We start from the raw sequence: 19,687 nt of genomic DNA on the forward strand, positions 1-19,687 counted from the left end.
TTTGAAATCGCCAGACCGACCACGATACCCCACCGGTTGTTCCAAAAGAAATATAGCGAAACCCAAAGAAGAATCGGTATTGGGAGAACTTTTTTCGCCAGTGAACTCTCCGTCAGCGTAAGCTAGATTCTCCGCTGGTGACTAGACTGAGTAGATCTCGAACCAGTCGAGGAGCTGAATGAATCAACAAGAATGTAATGTAAATGGCACAAGAAGAGAACTAAAGGGCTTAAATGAGTTGCGGCGCTAAATGGCACCGGTCAGGGAGCCAAAGAGCTAAAGAAGTTGTGGTACTGAAACCAAAGAAAAATCGGCATCAGGAGAACTCTCTGTCAGCGTACAGTCAGATTCACCTCCGGGAACTAGACTGCGTAGACCGCGACGAGTCACCACGCCGGGTCTCCAGCAAATCGGAAGCCCTACTCTACCTGAATCGCCGACCTGACCTCGGCACCTGGCTCGCTTTTGAACTTCTCTCGCCGGGGAGCTTTTCGTCGGAGTAGGCTAGATCCATCGTCAGGGACTAGACCGAGTAGTTCGCGAACAAGTCGGAAGCGAAGTGGTACTAAATGGGGCACAAGGGAACTGAAGGGCTCAGTAAATTAGACTGTCTGAAGTTTACTGCCCGGATTGTCCTCGTAGGGGAAGAGCACTAATTCTGGACCCACAGCTAACTTTCCTACTACCATACAGAAATTGCCACATTGTTTGGATGGTCGAAAACTGGAAGTGTGTCGAGGATGGGTGCTGTAACCCATCTGAAAGAACTAGTTGGATAGGAGTGTGTATCTTCTCTTCCCGAAGTATTGCCGTAAGGTAATTCCGGGGAGGAATCAGGTTCCGTGCAATATTAGCTGTATTTGCGGGTCGGGTGACTACCCAAACCCGTTCCCCGAGTTGTTGATTTTTGTACATTTTTTTCCTGCTCAGATTGTTTTTGAACATTTTTTCATATATATACAAAAAATATTCAGCTCCCCGAAAAATTTTCTTAGCGCGCCGCTGGGTCAAAGGAAATTTGTTGGAAAATATTGGTACAACTTTCTAATATGGAAAATGAATTTCGACATACTTTGACGCCGAAACTTAGGCCGCGGTCGGAGTAAACGCGTGAAATTCGCCTGAAGCGTACAGCAAGTACGAATCTAAGAAAAGTAGAGACAATACAAAACAATCTATTGATCTGCTTCTGATTGGTCATTTGGACAGTCGCAAGCATTCGAAAAGTTTTCAAAAGTGTCGAGTACTCTGAATAACAGTACTTTTGATACATATTGACTTAAAATTGTACATTGAGTTTTAACTATGTATGTTGTTATCAGAAACATGAATTAAAACGACAATTATGTAAATTTAAATACTGCACGAATTGTATATTCTTATCATACTTGCGACGCATGAAATGCTTTTGAACCATCGACTGCAAATACAGTTGCAGTCCGGAATAATTTCACAATTATTGAACCCACAAATTTGGTGGTACTTTTGTGGGATCATGGTGGCTCAAATTGAGCAACATTTGGGAAAGGCACATCGCCTATTGATTTTTTTAACAGCAAATAATTTTAGCAGTTTTTCCCCAACTTCATTTTATAGGTACTGTCTTTGTTCCATCATACTTAAACAGAAAACTACTACTATAGATTCCATTTTGAAGAAAACTGAATAAATTTAAAACAAGATAATTCGATGTTATAAGTGACGAAAATCTTTTGATAGGAACCAACATCTCCCCAGTCATCGAGTCCTACGCCAGGTTTCTGGCTGTCCTTTGTTAAGCTAGGGTTACCAAAATAGGCTGAGTACTAATGAAGGACAGGTTAAATCTCCACCGAGAAAAAATTTCAATGATGTAGAACCAGCGCTAGATGCAATGACGGCGTTAATAACATACGTTACAAAATAAGTTTTACTTGAAATTTTAACAAACCCGCTAATGGCTTGAACATAACACGTAGTATTTTTGCGATTCATGAAACGGCTTAGCCCTGGTACAATCCGCCTGCTTCACAGTGTCATGAACAACGATGGAACTCATATGGTGATATTATACTAGTGCTACTGTAAAATCAACGGTACATGAAACAATTACTTTCTGTACCAACCAGTAACGCGGGTGACGTCGTGTAAACTGTCGAATACGATTTAGTGTTGCTTAATTTAATACATATAATAAATTATACAAAATTACTCTTGCAGGAATGGTTTTCGATAACAAATTACAAATTCGACGTTCAACAATAGTAAATATAAATGTGAATTCCACTTCCAGTAATTCGTTTTGCCATAGCCAGATGCAACTGGACGCGTACGGTGTTACTTCAGGTTCGAGTAATTCTATCATTCTTAGATGAGCCTAGCATCCAACTCGAGTGCCCATAATTAAATATCTTTGGCAACATTGGTTGATATTAACAAGTCAGGTTCGGAATGGGTTTCTGAAATTTTAAATTTTCTGGTTCGGGTCGGGATCGGGTTTTAAAATATCCTTTTTAATTTTAAAATATCCGGGCTCGGGTTGGGTTCGGGTTCTTCAATTTTCAAACTCTCGGGTTCGAGTCGGATTCGAAAAAATTGAAACCCGTTGAAACTCATGCAGTGATGTACCAAATCGGGTTTTTAAAATTTTGGGGAAAAACCCAAGGTTTTTTCCCGGTTAAAACGGTTTTTTCGCGGGAAGATTGGGTTTTTTTTGCATTTTTTTGATATTTTAGTAATTGAACATTAATGTATTGTTATCCAAACATTTTTATTTTATTTATGATTATTATTGTCATAAAGTTTTACATGTATATAAAAATTCTGAATGGTTTTCCTCGATTTAATCATTATTATAGCGGTAATCCAACATTTCTTTACAAATATTGTGGTTAAATTAGTGATAAAGCTTTTCAGCACGTTTTGAGCTAAGTCGACTGCGTTTCTTACTGTGAATCCACCTACACGTACTAAACATTTTTTCTACTGTTGCTGATGTATTTTTTTTCATGGACTTGTTGACTTTTCTCGGTGAAAATGAAAACTCCAAATTTTCCCATTACCACACGTAACGTTTCGGCTTACTGCTCTTCAGCCATCGTCGGACGCATAAACTTAGGGGAACTGGGGGCAAGTCCGACACTGTGGGTAAGCCCGACACCCCATGACTTTTCCTAGAAACCAGCTTTAAAATAATCTCAAAATGATAATGAACCTTTAAATTACTATTTTGGGCACTTCGAGACACATTTGGTACATAGTGATGTGTCAAATATCGAACAATAAACAAAACAAACACAACCGGTGATTCGCGTACAGGTAGATATTATTTTTCGCTCGTTGATGTTAAGGTTTTAAGAGCACTAAAAGTACCGGAAACAGGATTATTTAAGTTTTATAGCCTTATCTACACTTCACATTATTAACTGTATTCAATAAGAGGTAAGTTAGACCAATACAGTATTAATTATCATGATTTTGAAAAATTGTGCGTTGTTGGGGTGAGACCGACACTCCTAATGTGAGGTAAGTCCGACACCCTCTTTGCATAGGTGATTAGGATTCTGTAATTGACTAAGTAGACTAACGTAGCTACGAATTATAATACTAATAATAATGCTTGATAAATATAAAATTATAAGTGTATATATTTATGTTTTATAGATGCCTCGAAACTACAAAAGGAAGACCTGTCGTAGGAGCTGGAGCAAAGAACAGTTGAATCTTGCGAAAGATGCTGTCAGTGAAGGTGTTTCCATAAAATGTGCGGCAAAATCGTTTGGTATTCCAAGAATCACACTATTGGATCACGTCCGTGGCAAGGTGACGAAATCAAAACTCGGACCAAAAGAAACCGTCTTTACGGCAGATCAGGAAAATGAATTGATACATCATATGCATGACTTGGAGAGTCGATTCTATGGAATTACAAAAGACGACATTCGTCAACTAGCCTTCGAACTTGCCGAAAGAAACGGGATACAACATCCATTAAACAAGCAAAAAAGAAGAGCTGGACGCGATTGGCTGTACCGATTTATGAAACGTAATCCGAAACTAACATTTCGGAAGGCAGAAGCAACGTCCGCCGCAAGAGCCGGGGCGTTTAACAAAGTGTCCGTAGATTCTTTCTTCGATATGCGGTGACCATAAAATCTTATGTTGCTGATGTAGTTGATGCCGAAAGAATTCGGATTGCGATTTGTGAGAGTTCTGATTATGGTTCATACTAATGACGAATGTCAAGGCCACTCGCTTTCTGCATATTACTCACTTTTACTTTTCACTAACTAAATAAGTATTTTCTAAATTTTGTGTGAATACCTACCTCATTACGCTAAAAGTATAGCAACCCATAAAATGAGTAACAAGCAGAATAAAAGTAGTTTAGGCATCACACGATTATTCTAATTTTCACTAGTCAGAGTAAGAATGACTATTGTTCCCACTATTATATGAAACAAGTTGGAATATGGAATAGACCGAAATTGAAGTCGCAGGAACAGAAAATCCGTTAAATATAATAGAATGTGAAAATTGGATTTAAACTTCAAGTTTCAAAATCGGACAGGAGCTTTTCGATTAAGTCCTACAGCATAAAAACTGTAAAAAAGTATATCCGGTTCTTACAAAGGACTTTTCTTTATCCGACTTTTAATCTTGAATGTAACGTTGTACGGAATTTTCTGTGAGCGAGTTATACTGGAGGTTTATCTTTGCCGACTTTTTCGGGTGAGAATATTCTAAGCGATTCTCATGCTCAAGGATCTCTGTCCGATTTTTACGGTTGATGTTTATATGCGATTTTTACATGCTAAGATATCTGAAGTAGATTCTACAAAGTATGTTTTATCCTTGTGACTTTTATTTTCGGTCTCTCAAATGTAAATGGAAGATTCTTCAAAAAACTTTAAATGAACATCATACATTCGATAAAACGAAAAAAAAACATATTTCGTACGGGTTAAAATGATTTGGGAAAAAACCCGGTTAAAATCCAAAAATAAAAACCCGGGAAGATGGAATTTTTCCCAGCGGTACATCACTGCTCATGAGCCACTGGGACATCAGCATTGCTCGGAAAATGCTTTTCAACACTAAGCATTGCATACATACAGAACATTTTACAGGTCACTTAGAAAGTGTTCATTTTACCACCAGTACATGTTCATTCTACCCACACGCTATAAACATGTCTCTTTTTTGGACATGTTTCGAAATCAAGAATAATGTTTGTGTTTATGTCGACGTATTTCCACCAAATATGTACAAAACATGTCTTACAAGAAACATATAAGGTGATTGTAGTATCTCAATCACTTATTAGTTAAAAATAATGATTTTACTTAACGTGTTCATTTTACCACCAGTTCCCCTATAGAAGATAGATATACTCAACATCAATTATGTAAGCTTCCCATTAATTATAGATACAAAATAATACATAGAACTGTAGAAAATAATTTTGTCCAGTTGTTTGGCCTAGTTACTCCATAGTGCGTTGACCTGTAGGTAGCTCTTCCACTCGGGGCTCTTGTCGAAACGAACTGTTTCGTTAAGAAGTTGTCTCGAACATTTCATAGACGGTTCCGTTTGGTTCTTCGGTAACGGTAACTGAAAAACTGGATAGTGAAAGTGAACAGTTAGCAATGAAGTTGGGCTACCACAATAAAATTTTACCGCCTAGATTCCAAATTCCACTCATCCATAATACAGCTACATTGCCTATCTTCAGGCGATTTTTATGCTGTCACTTTCACCGCAAGCTATCTCTCCACTGATGTAACAACAAGGGCAGCAAAATGAACGATATAATCAATAAATCCAATTAACTCATGTGGAAAAAGCGCTGCAGATAATCCAATTATTTCAGTACAGCACTCTACGCCGTCTACTGCCACCGAGTAAGCTTCTACGCCAGGCAAAGATTATTGACCCTCGTAGGTATTCCCTACCAATAGCAATTAGAAGACGGAGAAGGAAGTCGCCCGAAAGTTTCCGTTCATTAATCATGACAAAAAAATCATCATCATAACCATCATCGTCATCATTCGTATATTCTCCGTAAAAATGGTACTAGCGATGCGTTCATCACTACTCCTAAAGACCCATCCCAAACGGTAGGGTGATTTTTGACTAAATAAAACAGATGGCAATTGCCGATTCACGAGCATCATGAATGATTGCTGTTCATTTGCATAATGAAATCTCTGGAGTGTCTGCTCAAAGAGCTACAATAACATACCTATGTACATGACGATAAAACATGCTGGCAAGGTGGAACGATGTGCGTGGCACGTGCCCATTTGATTTCCAGTTCTGGCTCCTTCCACCCCGCTTTGCCACGGACGGCCCACCCGCTGCTGCTGGGAGGATGCGATCAGACAGCGAAACGGACGGAACACCAAAATGAAATGGGAGTGTCATGGGAGGTAAAATTTTCCCACTGGCGTTGATCGTCCCACCCATTTCATGTGTAATTTGTTAGACCACCCACCGTCAACCTCTATTTACTACGGCGCTGGAAGGAGCTACGTCAACGGGAGGAGTGAAATGATGCGAAGGTGTCCCCGTGGGAGGGTTGCACATTTTCTCACTTATTTTCTACATAAAGATGACTGTGGGTTTGGGTATGACTAGCAGATTTCTAGAAATAACTGTCACACAGTGTGTACGGTGCATAGCGATTTCAAAGTGCCAGAACTGTTGATTAACATGGGGCGTCCATAGATGCAGGCAAACCAGGAAAGTAAAGTTCCACGATTCCACGGCTGGTATTAATGAAACCCAACGGTACGACCGTCTGTTGTTTATGCCGGGCATATATATATTTCAAATGCCACATCTCTTCCGGCAGGGCTATTAGTGAGGGGTGAGTAAATTGTTTTAAATGTTCCGAAACTCGTTTATAGCGTAGCTCGTAAAGCACTCAGCGATGTGTCCCTCGACTGCGATAAATATAATCGCATGCTACATGCCCCGTACGAACACAGCTATGAGATTGGTGCAGGATTGATTCCCAAAAAAGTTAATCGAAAAAAAAATGCAAAATATTATGGAACTTCTTGATTAACTTAGGACTAGGTTGTAAGTGCCAACTGTCAAAATTCACTTTGAAGGGAGATTCCGGGGGAATTGTAGTTGTTGACAGTAATTAAATTACTTCTCTTTCGTTGGCGAGGTCCACTGCGTTCCGAAATTTCACCTTAAAGTAATTAGGACAGTTGGCGTTTCGGCCTAAACCTAAACTAATTGATATTTTTTCCCAGAATTAGAAGTTACCATTACAAAAACTTTAAATGGTGAGCTCCAGGTTGTAGATAGACAATTCATGGAATTGTAAGTTATGTTTGCAACTGATGCAACTGATACCGAACTTTATTAAGAGAAAATATGAATTTTTTAACAAGTTTTGTGACACTTTTTTGTTTCTCGAAAACGAGAAGGCAAAATAGAGTTTTTTGCATATTACAAAAACGCTTTAGTCTTGAATAACAATTTATAGTTTTTTACTTTTTAACGACATTTAATTAGCTAGAGATTACTAAGTAGGGAAAGTAATCAAAATTGGTGCCAAGTGAGAGCAAGGATGTGAAATATACAGATCGGAAAACTAAACGTGGCAGGATCATTAGAAACAGGCTTAAAGTCCTACAGACTAATCTTTTGTCTTCTGCTAGCAGGAGCCGAGCTTAGGCAGTATAACTACGAATCACTCAAGTCTAGCAACATATCTCCAGGTAAAGACAGCCTTGTCCGTCTTTACCGTGAGAACTCTAATTTTCATAACTTTCCCTACTTAGTAATCTGAGTTGCCATTAAAATGTAAAAAAGAAAGTGTGACTACATAAGTCGAAATAAAAAATGATTCCAATTTATAGTTGCATACGAAAATCCATTCACAACTCCAGGGCTGGCGGAATGCGTTGGTAGTATGGGTAGTACTACCCACTCAAAAATTATCGAGGAGGGAATTACCCACTCGAAAGTTTGGAACAAACCAAAACCTGAAATTAACCACATATGTGTCTTGCACACTAAATTCTTGTGTTGCAATTCCTCGATTGCATATTTTTATTCAGATACAAATTTCTTTGCTTTACAATTTAAATTTGGGGAGAATGCATAGCGCGAATATCATTGCTGACAGATAGATTTTTGTGTTTGAAGAACAAATACAGTCAGATTCCTTTTTTGGCATGCTCCATTTTTGGTAACAAAAAAGTTACGTTTTTGGCAACAAATGGGTTCCGTTTTTGGCAACATTATTTTTGTTCATAGTAAATCTTTTGAAAAATGCTCAATAATCATTTTGGTGTAATAATGGATATCACTTTTGACTTTATTTCCAAACATAGGAGTCATATTTACTATATTTTGTGGGGGCGGGCATAGCGAATAAAGTTAAATTTGTAGATTTTTTTCTATTATTTCATTCCATTTCACATATTCTTATATAATTAATGTTCTTGTAACATTCATGATGTCACAAATTGAAAATAAAACCTTTTAAAGTAAGGTTCCATTTTTGGCACGGTTCCAGTTTTGGCAACTGAAAAAAAATTGTTGCCGAAAACGGAATCCCACTGTATTACGTTTAATTACATTATTATAATTTGATCGCGAAACGTCTATCATTTAAAAGCGAATCTACGTGGAATGCTGTTGTCGCCGAAAAAGGATTTTAGTTCCGTACAAAGGTCGAATCGAGTACACAACGTAGGGCCCAGCTGCCAGACGAAATATTGTTTCTCTCGTTAATCCGTTGACGAACCGGTGCCAATAACCACGTTTTTCAGTTTTTCATCAAGTTTTTCATTTGCGTTTCTAACGTCGCGTATATTCGGAAAAAAATTTCGCGATCCGAGGTTCAAAAATTCCTCATATGACCTTTTCGCATACAATTCTAAGCACTCTGACAACAACAGAGTGGGAAACCGTCTACGATTGTTAGCGCCGAGTATTCGTTTCGCAATGTAGAGAAACAAACCAGTCAAAACGTTGTACACTTAAACCGGAGGAATTTATTATTTTGATTCGATTGTTTCGGATATAGTGGACGCGTAGCTCTTTCGATCAATGAGAACACTAATGAGGTAGAGTACAATGATAAATATAACGCGATTCGCCGCGCTGCCAGGCATTCGGTTTATTTCCACTGTATTCGAGATGGTCATATTGAAATTGTCGCGAATATCATTCAGAAAGATAGATCGGTTATCAGAATAAAAACAATCGCATGACATATCGTGGGAGTTGAAGTCTTCTAGAACCAGCTGAGGTGCGATGCTGAAATTTAGCGACACTTGGGGTCTTGGATGTCGCATGTGGACTTTCCGAGAACAGAAGGCACTTACTTTGGTTTTGTAAAGGACACTTTCAGGCCTTTACGAGGAAAATTAGGGGAGGAAATGATTCTCCCCTTTCGAAAACTTGTAGGCACACTAGAAGATGTTCCCTCAACGGGATTGTCAGAATCTCGCTCTTTAGTGAACAAGGAAGCGTAGAAATTAGTCGTGGCCGGTGCTTTCTTTAACTTTTCTTCCCAGCGTTTCTCAAAAGAATGCTTCAGTTCTCCGTATAATTTATATGCGGGATATGTCGACAGTTCATTCGGAGCACAGAAGAAAAAGTTTTCTTGGTCCTCTCCGCATTTTCCACACCGTGCCTTATTTCTACAATGGTCCTATTGTTTGCAACGACGGCAGTTCATGCCCCGCGGTACAAAAAGGCGAACAAGTAGACGAGTCCTGTTCAAAAGAACAAATTTTGGGAGAACAAATCCAGCAAAAGGCTCCAAATTAGGCTGATGGAAAATAAGTTTTCTTATACTCCTCGATTTTTGCTGAACGCAATTGCTTGCATACCAGAATTTTCACTGACTGAAGCACAGGGATCTTGAAGGAGCATCCCCTATTTCGCAGTAAAGGCCCTTTTCGGAGACTACATCATCAATCTCTACTTCCCGGGCGGGTACGTAGACAAAATACTTTTTCGTATACGGTCGATGATGTTAAATGGCTTGTCTTTGGTCCGGAAGTAGACCATCCAGAGGCCGGTTGTATTCGATATAACTTGCATCGAAAATGAGACTTATCGGCATTGTTTTTGCAATCGGAGAAATATTCAAATTGACCACCACTAAGTCTGAAAGGTTGTCGGTCGTCGAAGATACCGTTCCACTAGTCAACACTATCAAAGGGTTTCGAAAGGAAGGTTTTGTAGCAGGAAACGGAAAATTAATGCAACGAAATTTAAAAGAATGGAGTATTGGTACTTTGTTGTGGAATATTTTTAGTATCTATATTCATAAAATACATTTTCGCTGAGCCGTCGGCCATACAGCCCTGTTAACAAAGGGTGTTTCCAAATAGCCACCAAATATTAGCATAGAATTTTCATTTTTACTTACACACACCATAGCTTTACAGGGAGAAATCACTCCGAATCTTACTACCCATTCGGCAAAAAGGTGTTACGCCGGCCCTGCACAACTCCCCTCCGGCTCATTGAAGTTGCCAATACAAAAAAATAATGCGAAATGCGGCACTATAGATTAAAGCTCGTACGTTCATCGGAAATGAAACATTCGAAAAGGGTGTTAAATCATCCAGTCCTTTATCCATCATTTTAAAGGATATCAAATGGTGATTTTAAAAATTTATTTCTGACACTTTGATATTTAAATATATGTAAAAAGAAAGAAAGAAATCGATTATTTAGAGAAAAAAAAACAAATTTCATGCCCCTTAAAATGCGCCAGTAAACTTAATCAAATTCGAATCGAAACACTAAGAAATTTTTATGAAAATTTCATATTTGCATTGGACCAAACAAATGAAACTTTTAATTTTCTCTTGATTTTTTTCCGCCAAATTGCAAAAAAAAACGAGCGTAAAAGGTTGCGATTCACAATAAAAGTGTTATACAATTGTTTTTCAACCATCACGATGCAAATATAACATAAAATTTCTGGAAAACTACAAATAGTTAGAATTTGTCACCGAAAAGTACTCTAATTGATGTTGCCAGCGTTACTTGTGCCACATACGAGGTGAAAAAGCTCTTGTGTTCCGGATTTTATTCCACCAGCAAGAAATGTACCGTAACGTGCCTTTACCATTAAAGTTGAAAGAGGACAATTTTCACGGCTTTGATTTCAAAACTCTTAAAACTAGAAGATTGCAGCAAGGGTCAACTTTTAAAATATTAAAACTAGGATCTCAGTTCAGTATATGTAGAGACCAATAAAATTGGTGCTTCGTTTAGGGGTGGGGGCGAGGGAAGTAATTTATTAAAGTACAAGAAATACACTTTGGCATTCTTTTTTTAAATAGTTCTCTTGCAATTTAGGACGCCAATTGAAAAAAAATGTCGACTTTGTGCATTAATATATCGCATATGAACGAATAACTTTTTTCGGCACGTTACAATTGTTTAGTTACAAAAAAATGTGTATGCAGTATAAGCTTGGGCATGGAAATTTTGATAAGTAGCTTTGAAATCTATAACAAAAATAAAGAATTGTGAAATTTTCATCTATGGAGTGATGCGCAGCTATGTTTGAATTTTTAACATGCACAAAAAGGCAAGCCGGGCCTGGCCGGCCCGGTGTGCATGCAATGTTTACTAGGAATACTACGGGTTTTATACATTAATATTTATCTGAAAAAAAACATTTTGATGAGTTCAGCTTCATATTAGCAGGAATTTTTCATGTTTTGATTGATTTTATCTTTTTACCTTTTCTTATAAGAAAAAAAATCTTGAAAGTTTGAGCGAATTCTATACATTCCTTTTATAGGAAATGTAAAAATAGGATACGATAATGACGTGTGTCATATTTTTTTGGGTAAATACTTTTATTTCACCCACTGTGGTCTACTTGACATTTATTTGGATACAACATAACCTAACTCTATCGTTATTGTCTATTTTTGTTGTCTATTCTTTGTGTTATAGTTGTCGTAATTATTCAAATTGTAGATTCTAAAAGCAACAAAAAACTGAATTTGCTATAAGACGTCAATGTTTTCAATCGTCTCAAAGAATCTGAAATAATGGAAGAAATTCGAGCAAATTCAACAGCAGACGATTCCGAAACTGATTTGCAAAGCGAGGAAGAAGTTGTGTATGATATTGCTTCCGACGATGAATCTGATGCAGGAAAATATGAATATGTTATGCATCAGAAGAAATTAATAGCAACCCAGAAACATTTATTGGTCGCGTTCAAACGAAATGGAGCTCAGAACCAATCGACAGTCGACGTGATCTTCCGAGTACTCACCTTTTGGAAAAAAAATTGACCTTTTTACATCCATCGCCTTATACGCTGAAATAGGGATTTGCTGTGTGTTCGTACTCATCATCCTGTAATTCCGGAACCGGAAGTCGAATCAATTGGAAATTCAACAGCAGCCAATGGGAATGCTGTACCTTTCATTTGAAACCAAGTTTGTAAAAATCGGTAAAGAATTCGCTGAGAAATAGGTATGACATTATCTTAGGAACTTGGTAAGTTCCCCCGGGGCATCAATAACCGCCATAGCTGGCCAATGTGGTCGAAATGCCTTCGGTGGGTCATTAAGGATCTAGACATGCAAAGCCAAGTAATGTTGCACATATTTTAATATATATTGCATCATTTTGACATCATGGTGGTATCAGTTTCTATGGATATTTGCTGTGTGATTGTACTCTTCAACACGTTACTCCAGAACCGAAAGTCGGATCAATAAAAAAATCAATAGCGACCGATGGGAAGGCTATACCTTTCATTTTAGATTAAATTTGTACAAATCGGTCCAGCCACCTCTGAGAAAATCGGATACATTTTACGATCTCGACGAACTGAGTCGAATGGTGTAAGAGATTTGGCCCTGCGGGTCTCGGTTAAATAGTCGAAATTTCGACCGATTGCATAACCTTTCTATATGAGAACGGCAAAAAGTAGCTTGAATTTAGACGGGCCTGAGAGGCCCGGCTTGCCCTTTAATGTTAGGATTTTAGCTTGCCTTCACAAGGGTTATATGATAATCCCCCCTTAATATCTTCAACGTATTTTTCGAAAATGCTATTTCAAACAACTTTGCTGAAGACGTGAATACTCCATGAATTCGGAGTTTCCAAATTTAGTAGACTATGTGTGAAAGAATACCTTCAACATAAGTTATTCTGATTGTTACGTGTCCAGAGTCACATTAGCGCGCCTTTACTGTTACTTGTCTAGCGCGCCTTTACTGTTACTTGTCCACGTTAGCACGCCTCTACTGTATGCAAGCCCCGACTGTTGCGCAACCCTGCAGATCGTGCGTAGCCTAGGTTGACAGTTTGTCATTGTCATAAAGCTGATGAGTCAGGAGGTACAAAAATCCGTGAGTAAGATTACGATAGGGTGTGAAGCAAGATAATATAAGATTATATGGAATTAATTACGGTAAATATGGTAACGTTAAGCTGAAATGATACAATGAATTATATACGATTATTTTCCGTAGCAATTAAGTATTGTAAGCCAGTGCACACAATTACAAGCAGTTCTAACCTGTAAGCCAGTGCACACAATTACAAGCAGTTCTAACCTAAATTACACAGCCAGATCGTGTTTCGCAGAGAACACACGCCATTGCAGATCAGTCAGCCTATTCACACGTTTTCAGATTTCGGATTCAGATTATTCACAAACAGGGCACTAAACGTAAGTAGTTCAAACAACTTTGGCCGTAATGATGAACGAAACTAGCTATTGTGACAAAGTTCAAATTGTCCTACATGTATTTAATTGCAGGAAAATAATAACGCGCTGCAACAGAAAACCCAACAGTTCGGTCGTTTTATTACTGCGTTATTATTTCGGAAAACCCACTTTTTTCCCCCGTTGGCAATTTCCAACATATTATTATTTTCGTTTATATACGATCAGTCAGAATAATCGGTCATGCCAAGTAAAACCTTACGGTCAAAACGGTCCGGCAAATCCGTGAAAGTGGTCGGTCCGAAAGATACAATCGGTGGTGTGCAAGCGGCGGTCACGGAAGATCCCGAAGAGTCCAATCCAGGTCGAACGTGTCAAGTGTGCCGTGGGGAAGATACGGATAGTATGGTGAGGTGTGATGATTGCTTGAAATGGCATCATTTTGAATGTGTTGGTGTTACGCAGGAGATCGAGAATTACCCATGGAGTTGTGCCAAATGCGAAGCAGCAAAAGGAATCCAGGATACAAATTCAACTGACAGCGTCCCTCTTCACAGAGATGGTAATTCTACAAAGCAATTGTCCGAGCCGACTATAAAAACGTGTCTTTCAACGACTTCTCCAAAGCAGCATCTTTTATATAACGTCAAATCAGTTGACACCCTATTACCAGTTCAATCATCCGGAACAGTTAAATCGAGCTACCAGAGCAAGGAGAACCCATTTGCATCCGTAACATCGTTACAATGGGTGGTATCCAAGAACAACCCCCCGGAGAAAAATGCATCGAAAGCTCCATCAGTTGCATCTAGTCGTTCATCTCAAGCCTTGGCAAGATTGCAGCTACAGAAACTGGAAGATTTTCGAAATATCGAGCGACGTGAAGCAGAACAGCAACGAGTAATTGCAGCGGAAGAAATAAGAAAGGAAAAGGCATTCTTGGAACAGAAGTATCAATTGCTAGAGAAAGCGATGAATGACAACAGTTCAGTTAGCAGTGTTTCGGAAGATAAGGTAAAGAACTGGTTGGCAATTCCAAGTGAGCATGAATACCCGTCAGATCCGGAAGTTGAAGAACAATTCAATCCGGACAGGCATTCTAGCAAGATACAACAAAGAAGTCTACCGAACTCGCGGATCGACAGCCACCACTCGTCGTTGTCAGAACCGAATCCTCCGGAACCATTTCCAGAACCGAGATCATTGTCATCGTATTCTATTGACCGGGAGGATGCATCGAATTTGACTTTCAAGCTAGATCATGGTTCGATCCCAAATGGTTTGACATCGGTTCTGATCATAGGACCCCCACGCAAAGTTTCGATTGCACGACACCCACGTTCGCATGTAAACTCGAAAGCTCTATTACCAGTACCAGGCGTGAATCCAACTCAGGAGAGTTTCTTCCCTCGATCTTCTCAACCATCACCAGCTTTTGTAACACAGACTGCCTTACCGATACCAGATCGTCAATTTCCACGATTCAATCCAAACCATGCTTACTCAGGTAAAAGGGATCCACAATCGATGCCGCAAAGGAATCAATTGAATTCAACCCCTCTGCAGTTCAGTGATGTCTACGACCATGAACAAGACGAACTTGATCCATTTTCAATTTCCCGGAAGCAATTAGTCGCTCGTCAAGCCATATCGAAAGACCTGCCACTGTTCTCTGGAAATCCCGAAGAATGGCCACTTTTTCTCTCCTCCTTTAACAGTACGACTGCCATGTGTGGATTTACTAACGAAGAAAACATCGTTCGTCTGCAACGAAGTCTAAAAGACCGTGCCTATGAGGCGGTTAGATGTAGACTAATGCATCCGTCCAATGTCAACGGAATTATGTCTACGCTAAAGATGTTGTTCGGGCAACCGGAGGTGATCGTGAATTCGATGATGTCAAAGATTAACTCCCTTCCTGCGTTGAAAGAGGACAAATTGGAAACTCTTGTAGATTTCGCCGTTAGCGTAGAGAACTTTTGTGCGACAGTGGATGCGTGTGGGCTCGAAGAATACTTTTACAATGTAACGTTTCTTCACCAACTCGTCAGCAAGCTGCCGTCATCAATAAAGCTTAACTGGGCACAATACAGACAGTCACTTCCGATGGTTAATCTACCATCCTTCAGCAGTTGGTTGTACTCGCTGGCAGAAGCTGCTAGTGCTGTCACCTTTCCAAGCTTCGGTTCTGAACCCAAATACGTTCGAAATGAGTCACGCGCAACCAAGAAAGGGAATCTGTACCTCAACACACATTCCGAAGGACACTCTGTAGAATATCGTTCAGCAGTGCCATCGAACGCGAAGATGGTATCCGAGAGCTGCCTGGTATGCAAAGGGAGTTGCAAATCAATCGCTAAATGCAATCGCTTCTTAGAGTTCTCTCGTGATTCGCGTTGGGCGACCGTTCGAGATCTAGGGTTATGTCGCAGATGTCTACGCCAACACAAAGGAGTATGTCAAGCCAAGTTATGCGGAAGAAATGGTTGCGAGCTCAAACACCACGAAACACTGCATAAGGACCAGAAGAGCGTCCCTTCAGATGCTTCTGCTAGTAACATGAACAAAACTCCGCCGACTCCGCATCATGTTTCACCGGAACAGAAACCTAGTTCATCGGAGCATGGATGTCACAGTCATCAAGTTACATCTAGCCAGGTTCTATTTCGCTACTTACCGATCGTACTTCATGGAAAGCATGGTTCTATTCAAACGTTCGCCTTGTTGGATGACGGATCGGAACTCACACTACTCGACAATGAACTGGCAGATGAATTGCAACTCGAAGGAGAAATAACGCCATTGTGCTTACATTGGACGGGCGGAGAAAAACGCAGTGAAGATTGCTCAAGGAGCGTCGGGCTGGAAGTTTCAGCGAAACACAATCGTTCAAAAAAGTACAGTCTACAAGGTGTACGTACCGTAAAGGGGCTACTTCTCCCGCCACAAACACTCAACGTAGACGAACTTGTTTCACTGTATCCGCATCTTAAGGGTCTGCCAATCACTTCATATTATAAAATTCGACCAAGGATCATGATTGGCATAAAGGACCAACACCTGAGCTTGGTACAAAAGAGTCGTGAAGGTGCACTACACCAACCAATAGCTGTTAAAACCCGTCTGGGGTGGACAGTCTGCGGAGGAGGTAACCAAGAAAACACCGCAAACATGGTGCATTCAGTTTTCCACGTGTGCGCCCGTGAATCATCGACAGACGAGGAGCTACACAAAGCGATGAAGGAATACTTTACATTAGAAAGTTTGGGAGTTCCACAGCCAAAGAAGACTCTCCTCTCAATGGAAGAAGAGCGAGCTAAGTTCCTGCTTGAAACCCGCACAGTTTTCAAGGGAGACCGATACGAAACGGGCCTGCTGTGGCGCTACGAGAATGCTCGTCTACCAGATAGCTATCCCACGGCTCTGCGCCGGCTGCAATACCTTAAAAGACGAATGGACAAGAATCCCCAACTCGCCGAAGCTCTCAATCAGAAGATTATCGATCTCGTTACAAAAGGATATGCCAGGATACTCTCAGATGTAGAGCTGAAAAAATCTTTTCCTCGGGTATGGTATTTGCCTATATTCCCGGTCACAAATATAAACAAACCCGGAAAAATTCGAATGGTTTGGGATGCGGCTGCAGCATCATACGGCGTCTCACTCAATTCATTCTTGTTGAAAGGTCCCGATCAGCTTAGTGATCTGTTCAACATATTGATCCAATTTCGTAAAGGAAGGATCGCACTCACGGCAGACGTGCGTGAAATGTTCCTGCAAGTACGCATGCGAGACGACGACCAACAATGCCAGCGTTTCCTTTGGTACCACGAGGATGGGAAAATCGTTGTGTACGTTCTTCAGGTGATGACGTTTGGAGCTTGTTGCTCTCCTAGCAGTGCCCAGTTCATAAAGAACCTGAACGCCGAGCGTTTTAGGGCAGAGTATCCAGTTGCAGTTGAGGTGATCCAGAAGCGCCACTACGTCGACGATATGCTAGTTAGTGTTTGCACAGAACAGGAGGCGATTCAGCTCGCACAGCAAGTGAATCGAGTACATGCTGAGGGAGGATTCGAGATCCGCAATTGGATTAGTAACTCTAAACAGGTCGTGCATGCTTTAGAAGAGAAACAAACGGAAGAAAAGAACCTAGATCTGTCACCAGAGCTATCTACAGAAAAAGTGCTTGGTATGTGGTGGTGTACTGATTCGGATACTTTTACCTACAAAGTTGGATGGAGTCGCTACGGTCGAGCGCTGTTGGAAGGTGAACTTCGTCCAACAAAAAGACAAATGCTACGCGTTCTCATGTCCATATACGATCCGCTTGGATTGATCGCCCATTTTCTCATGTACCTGAAAGTTCTGCTTCAAGAGGTCTGGCGCTCCGGAATCGACTGGGATGACCAAATCGATGATGTACTTCTCAAGAAATGGCACACGTGGCTACGAGTACTTCCACAAGTTGAACGAATCAGCCTTCCTAGGTGCTATCTGAGCCGAATTCCTTCTAGAAATGATGATGTCCAGCTCCACACCTTCGTAGACGCAGGAGATAACGGAATCACAGCAGCCTGTTACTTACGTTTCCAAGGCAAAGACGGCGTTGTCGAGTGCAAATTAGTCGCTGCAAAGACCAGGGTAGCACCATTAAAATATCTTTCAACTCCTAAACTAGAGCTCCAGGCAGCGCGAGCTCGACTCGCTCGCTCAGTTTTCGAAACCCTTGCGCTCCGGATCTCACGAAAAATCTTTTGGTCAGATTCACAGGATGTGCTTTGTTGGATCAAATCAGATCATCGCCGTTATTCGCAGTTTGTTTCATTTCGAGTCAGCGAGATCCTGGAAACAGATGAGTGAATGGAGATACGTCCCTACGGACTTGAACGTAGCAGACGACGGAACAAAATGGAAAGGTGTTCCCGATCTGACAGCTCAAGCAAGATGGTTCAACAGTCCCAAGTTTCTGTATCTGACGGAAAAATGTTGGCCAAATATTGTCAAAAGTCCGAAAATTACGGACCTAGAACTACGCCCGAGTGTGCTGACACACTTCGTCGGAACAGTGCCAGTGGTACAAATTAAAGACTTCTCTACCTGGAACCGATTAGTCAAGGTTGTCGCTCTAGTTCACCGGTTTGCAAACAACTGCAAACTAAAGATGCAGAAAAAGTCAATCGCAACTGGACCCCTTTCCAATACCGAAATATTGTTCGCTACTTCTTTTGTAATTCGCCAAGCGCAGCAGGAATCCTTTCCTGATGAAATAGCTCTGCTTAGAGAAACGCGGCTGAAACCGGACCAGTTTTCAATGCCGATTCCTAAAACAAGTCCTATTCACCAAAAATCACCGTGGTTGGACCAGCACGCGATACTGAGGATACGTGGCCGCATTGCCGCCTGTGAATATGCAACCGAAGACGCAAAACACCCAATTATACTTCCCCGTGACCACCATACCACCAGATTGATTATTGCACATTACCACCAAAAGTACCACCACCAAAATCACGAGACCGTTATCAACGAAGTTCGCCAGAAATATAGTGTTCCTAGGCTTCGAATGACCTATGCCAGAGTGAGGAGACTGTCAGCGCTGTAAGAACGATCGAACAGCTCCACGAGTGCCAATCATGGCTGACCTGCCACCAGCACGGCTGAATGCCTTCACACGCCCCTTCACGCATGTTTGCGTCGACTTTTTCGGCCCGTACGAGATCGTTGTCGGGCGAAGAGTGGAGAAGCGTTGGGGGATGCTCGCCACTTGCCTTACAATCCGTGCGATTCACATCGAAGTTGTGAGCTCTCTCAATACAGATTCGTGCATTATGGCACTGCGGAATTTCATCTCACGCAGGGGTCAACCTAGAACCTTCTACAGTGATCGTGGTACCAACTTCATTGGTGCAAGGCGTATAGTCAAGGAAGCAGAGCAGGATGTTGACGAATGTGAACTGATGAAGGAATTCACGGATGCGGAAACTAGTTGGGTATTCTTGCCGCCCTCTTCAC

At 40.7% G+C, this 19,687-nt stretch overlaps 2 protein-coding genes across 2 annotated transcripts; both read left to right on the forward strand.

Annotated features, from left to right (window-relative positions):
- The first annotated feature begins 3,642 nt into the window (after positions 1–3,642).
- LOC131686905 (uncharacterized) lies at positions 3,643–4,125 on the forward strand. Its single transcript, XM_058970918.1, has one exon. It carries the CDS (start codon positions 3,643–3,645, stop codon positions 4,123–4,125), a length of 483 nt encoding a protein of 160 aa, XP_058826901.1.
- A 9,793-nt stretch (positions 4,126–13,918) lies between these two features.
- LOC131686906 (uncharacterized) lies at positions 13,919–19,277 on the forward strand. The gene is made up of 2 exons (XM_058970919.1): positions 13,919–18,316; positions 18,438–19,277. Exons 1-2 carry the CDS (start codon positions 13,919–13,921, stop codon positions 19,275–19,277), a joined length of 5,238 nt encoding a protein of 1,745 aa, XP_058826902.1.
- Positions 19,278–19,687: the final 410 nt, after the last annotated feature.

The sequence above is a fragment of the Topomyia yanbarensis genome, chromosome 3 (genome assembly GCF_030247195.1).
Source record: "Topomyia yanbarensis strain Yona2022 chromosome 3, ASM3024719v1, whole genome shotgun sequence".
NCBI classification, from domain to species: domain Eukaryota; kingdom Metazoa; phylum Arthropoda; class Insecta; order Diptera; family Culicidae; genus Topomyia; species Topomyia yanbarensis.

Coding starts and splice junctions, on each gene's coding strand:
- LOC131686905 (XM_058970918.1), top strand. CDS start 3,643: ATGCCTCGAAACTACAAAAGGAAGACCTGTCGTAGGAGCTGGAGCAAA.
- LOC131686906 (XM_058970919.1), top strand. CDS start 13,919: ATGCCAAGTAAAACCTTACGGTCAAAACGGTCCGGCAAATCCGTGAAA. Junction 18,317..18,437: donor TAGTCGCTGCAAAGACCAGG/GTAGCACCATTA, acceptor TCTTTTGGTCAG/ATTCACAGGATGTGCTTTGT.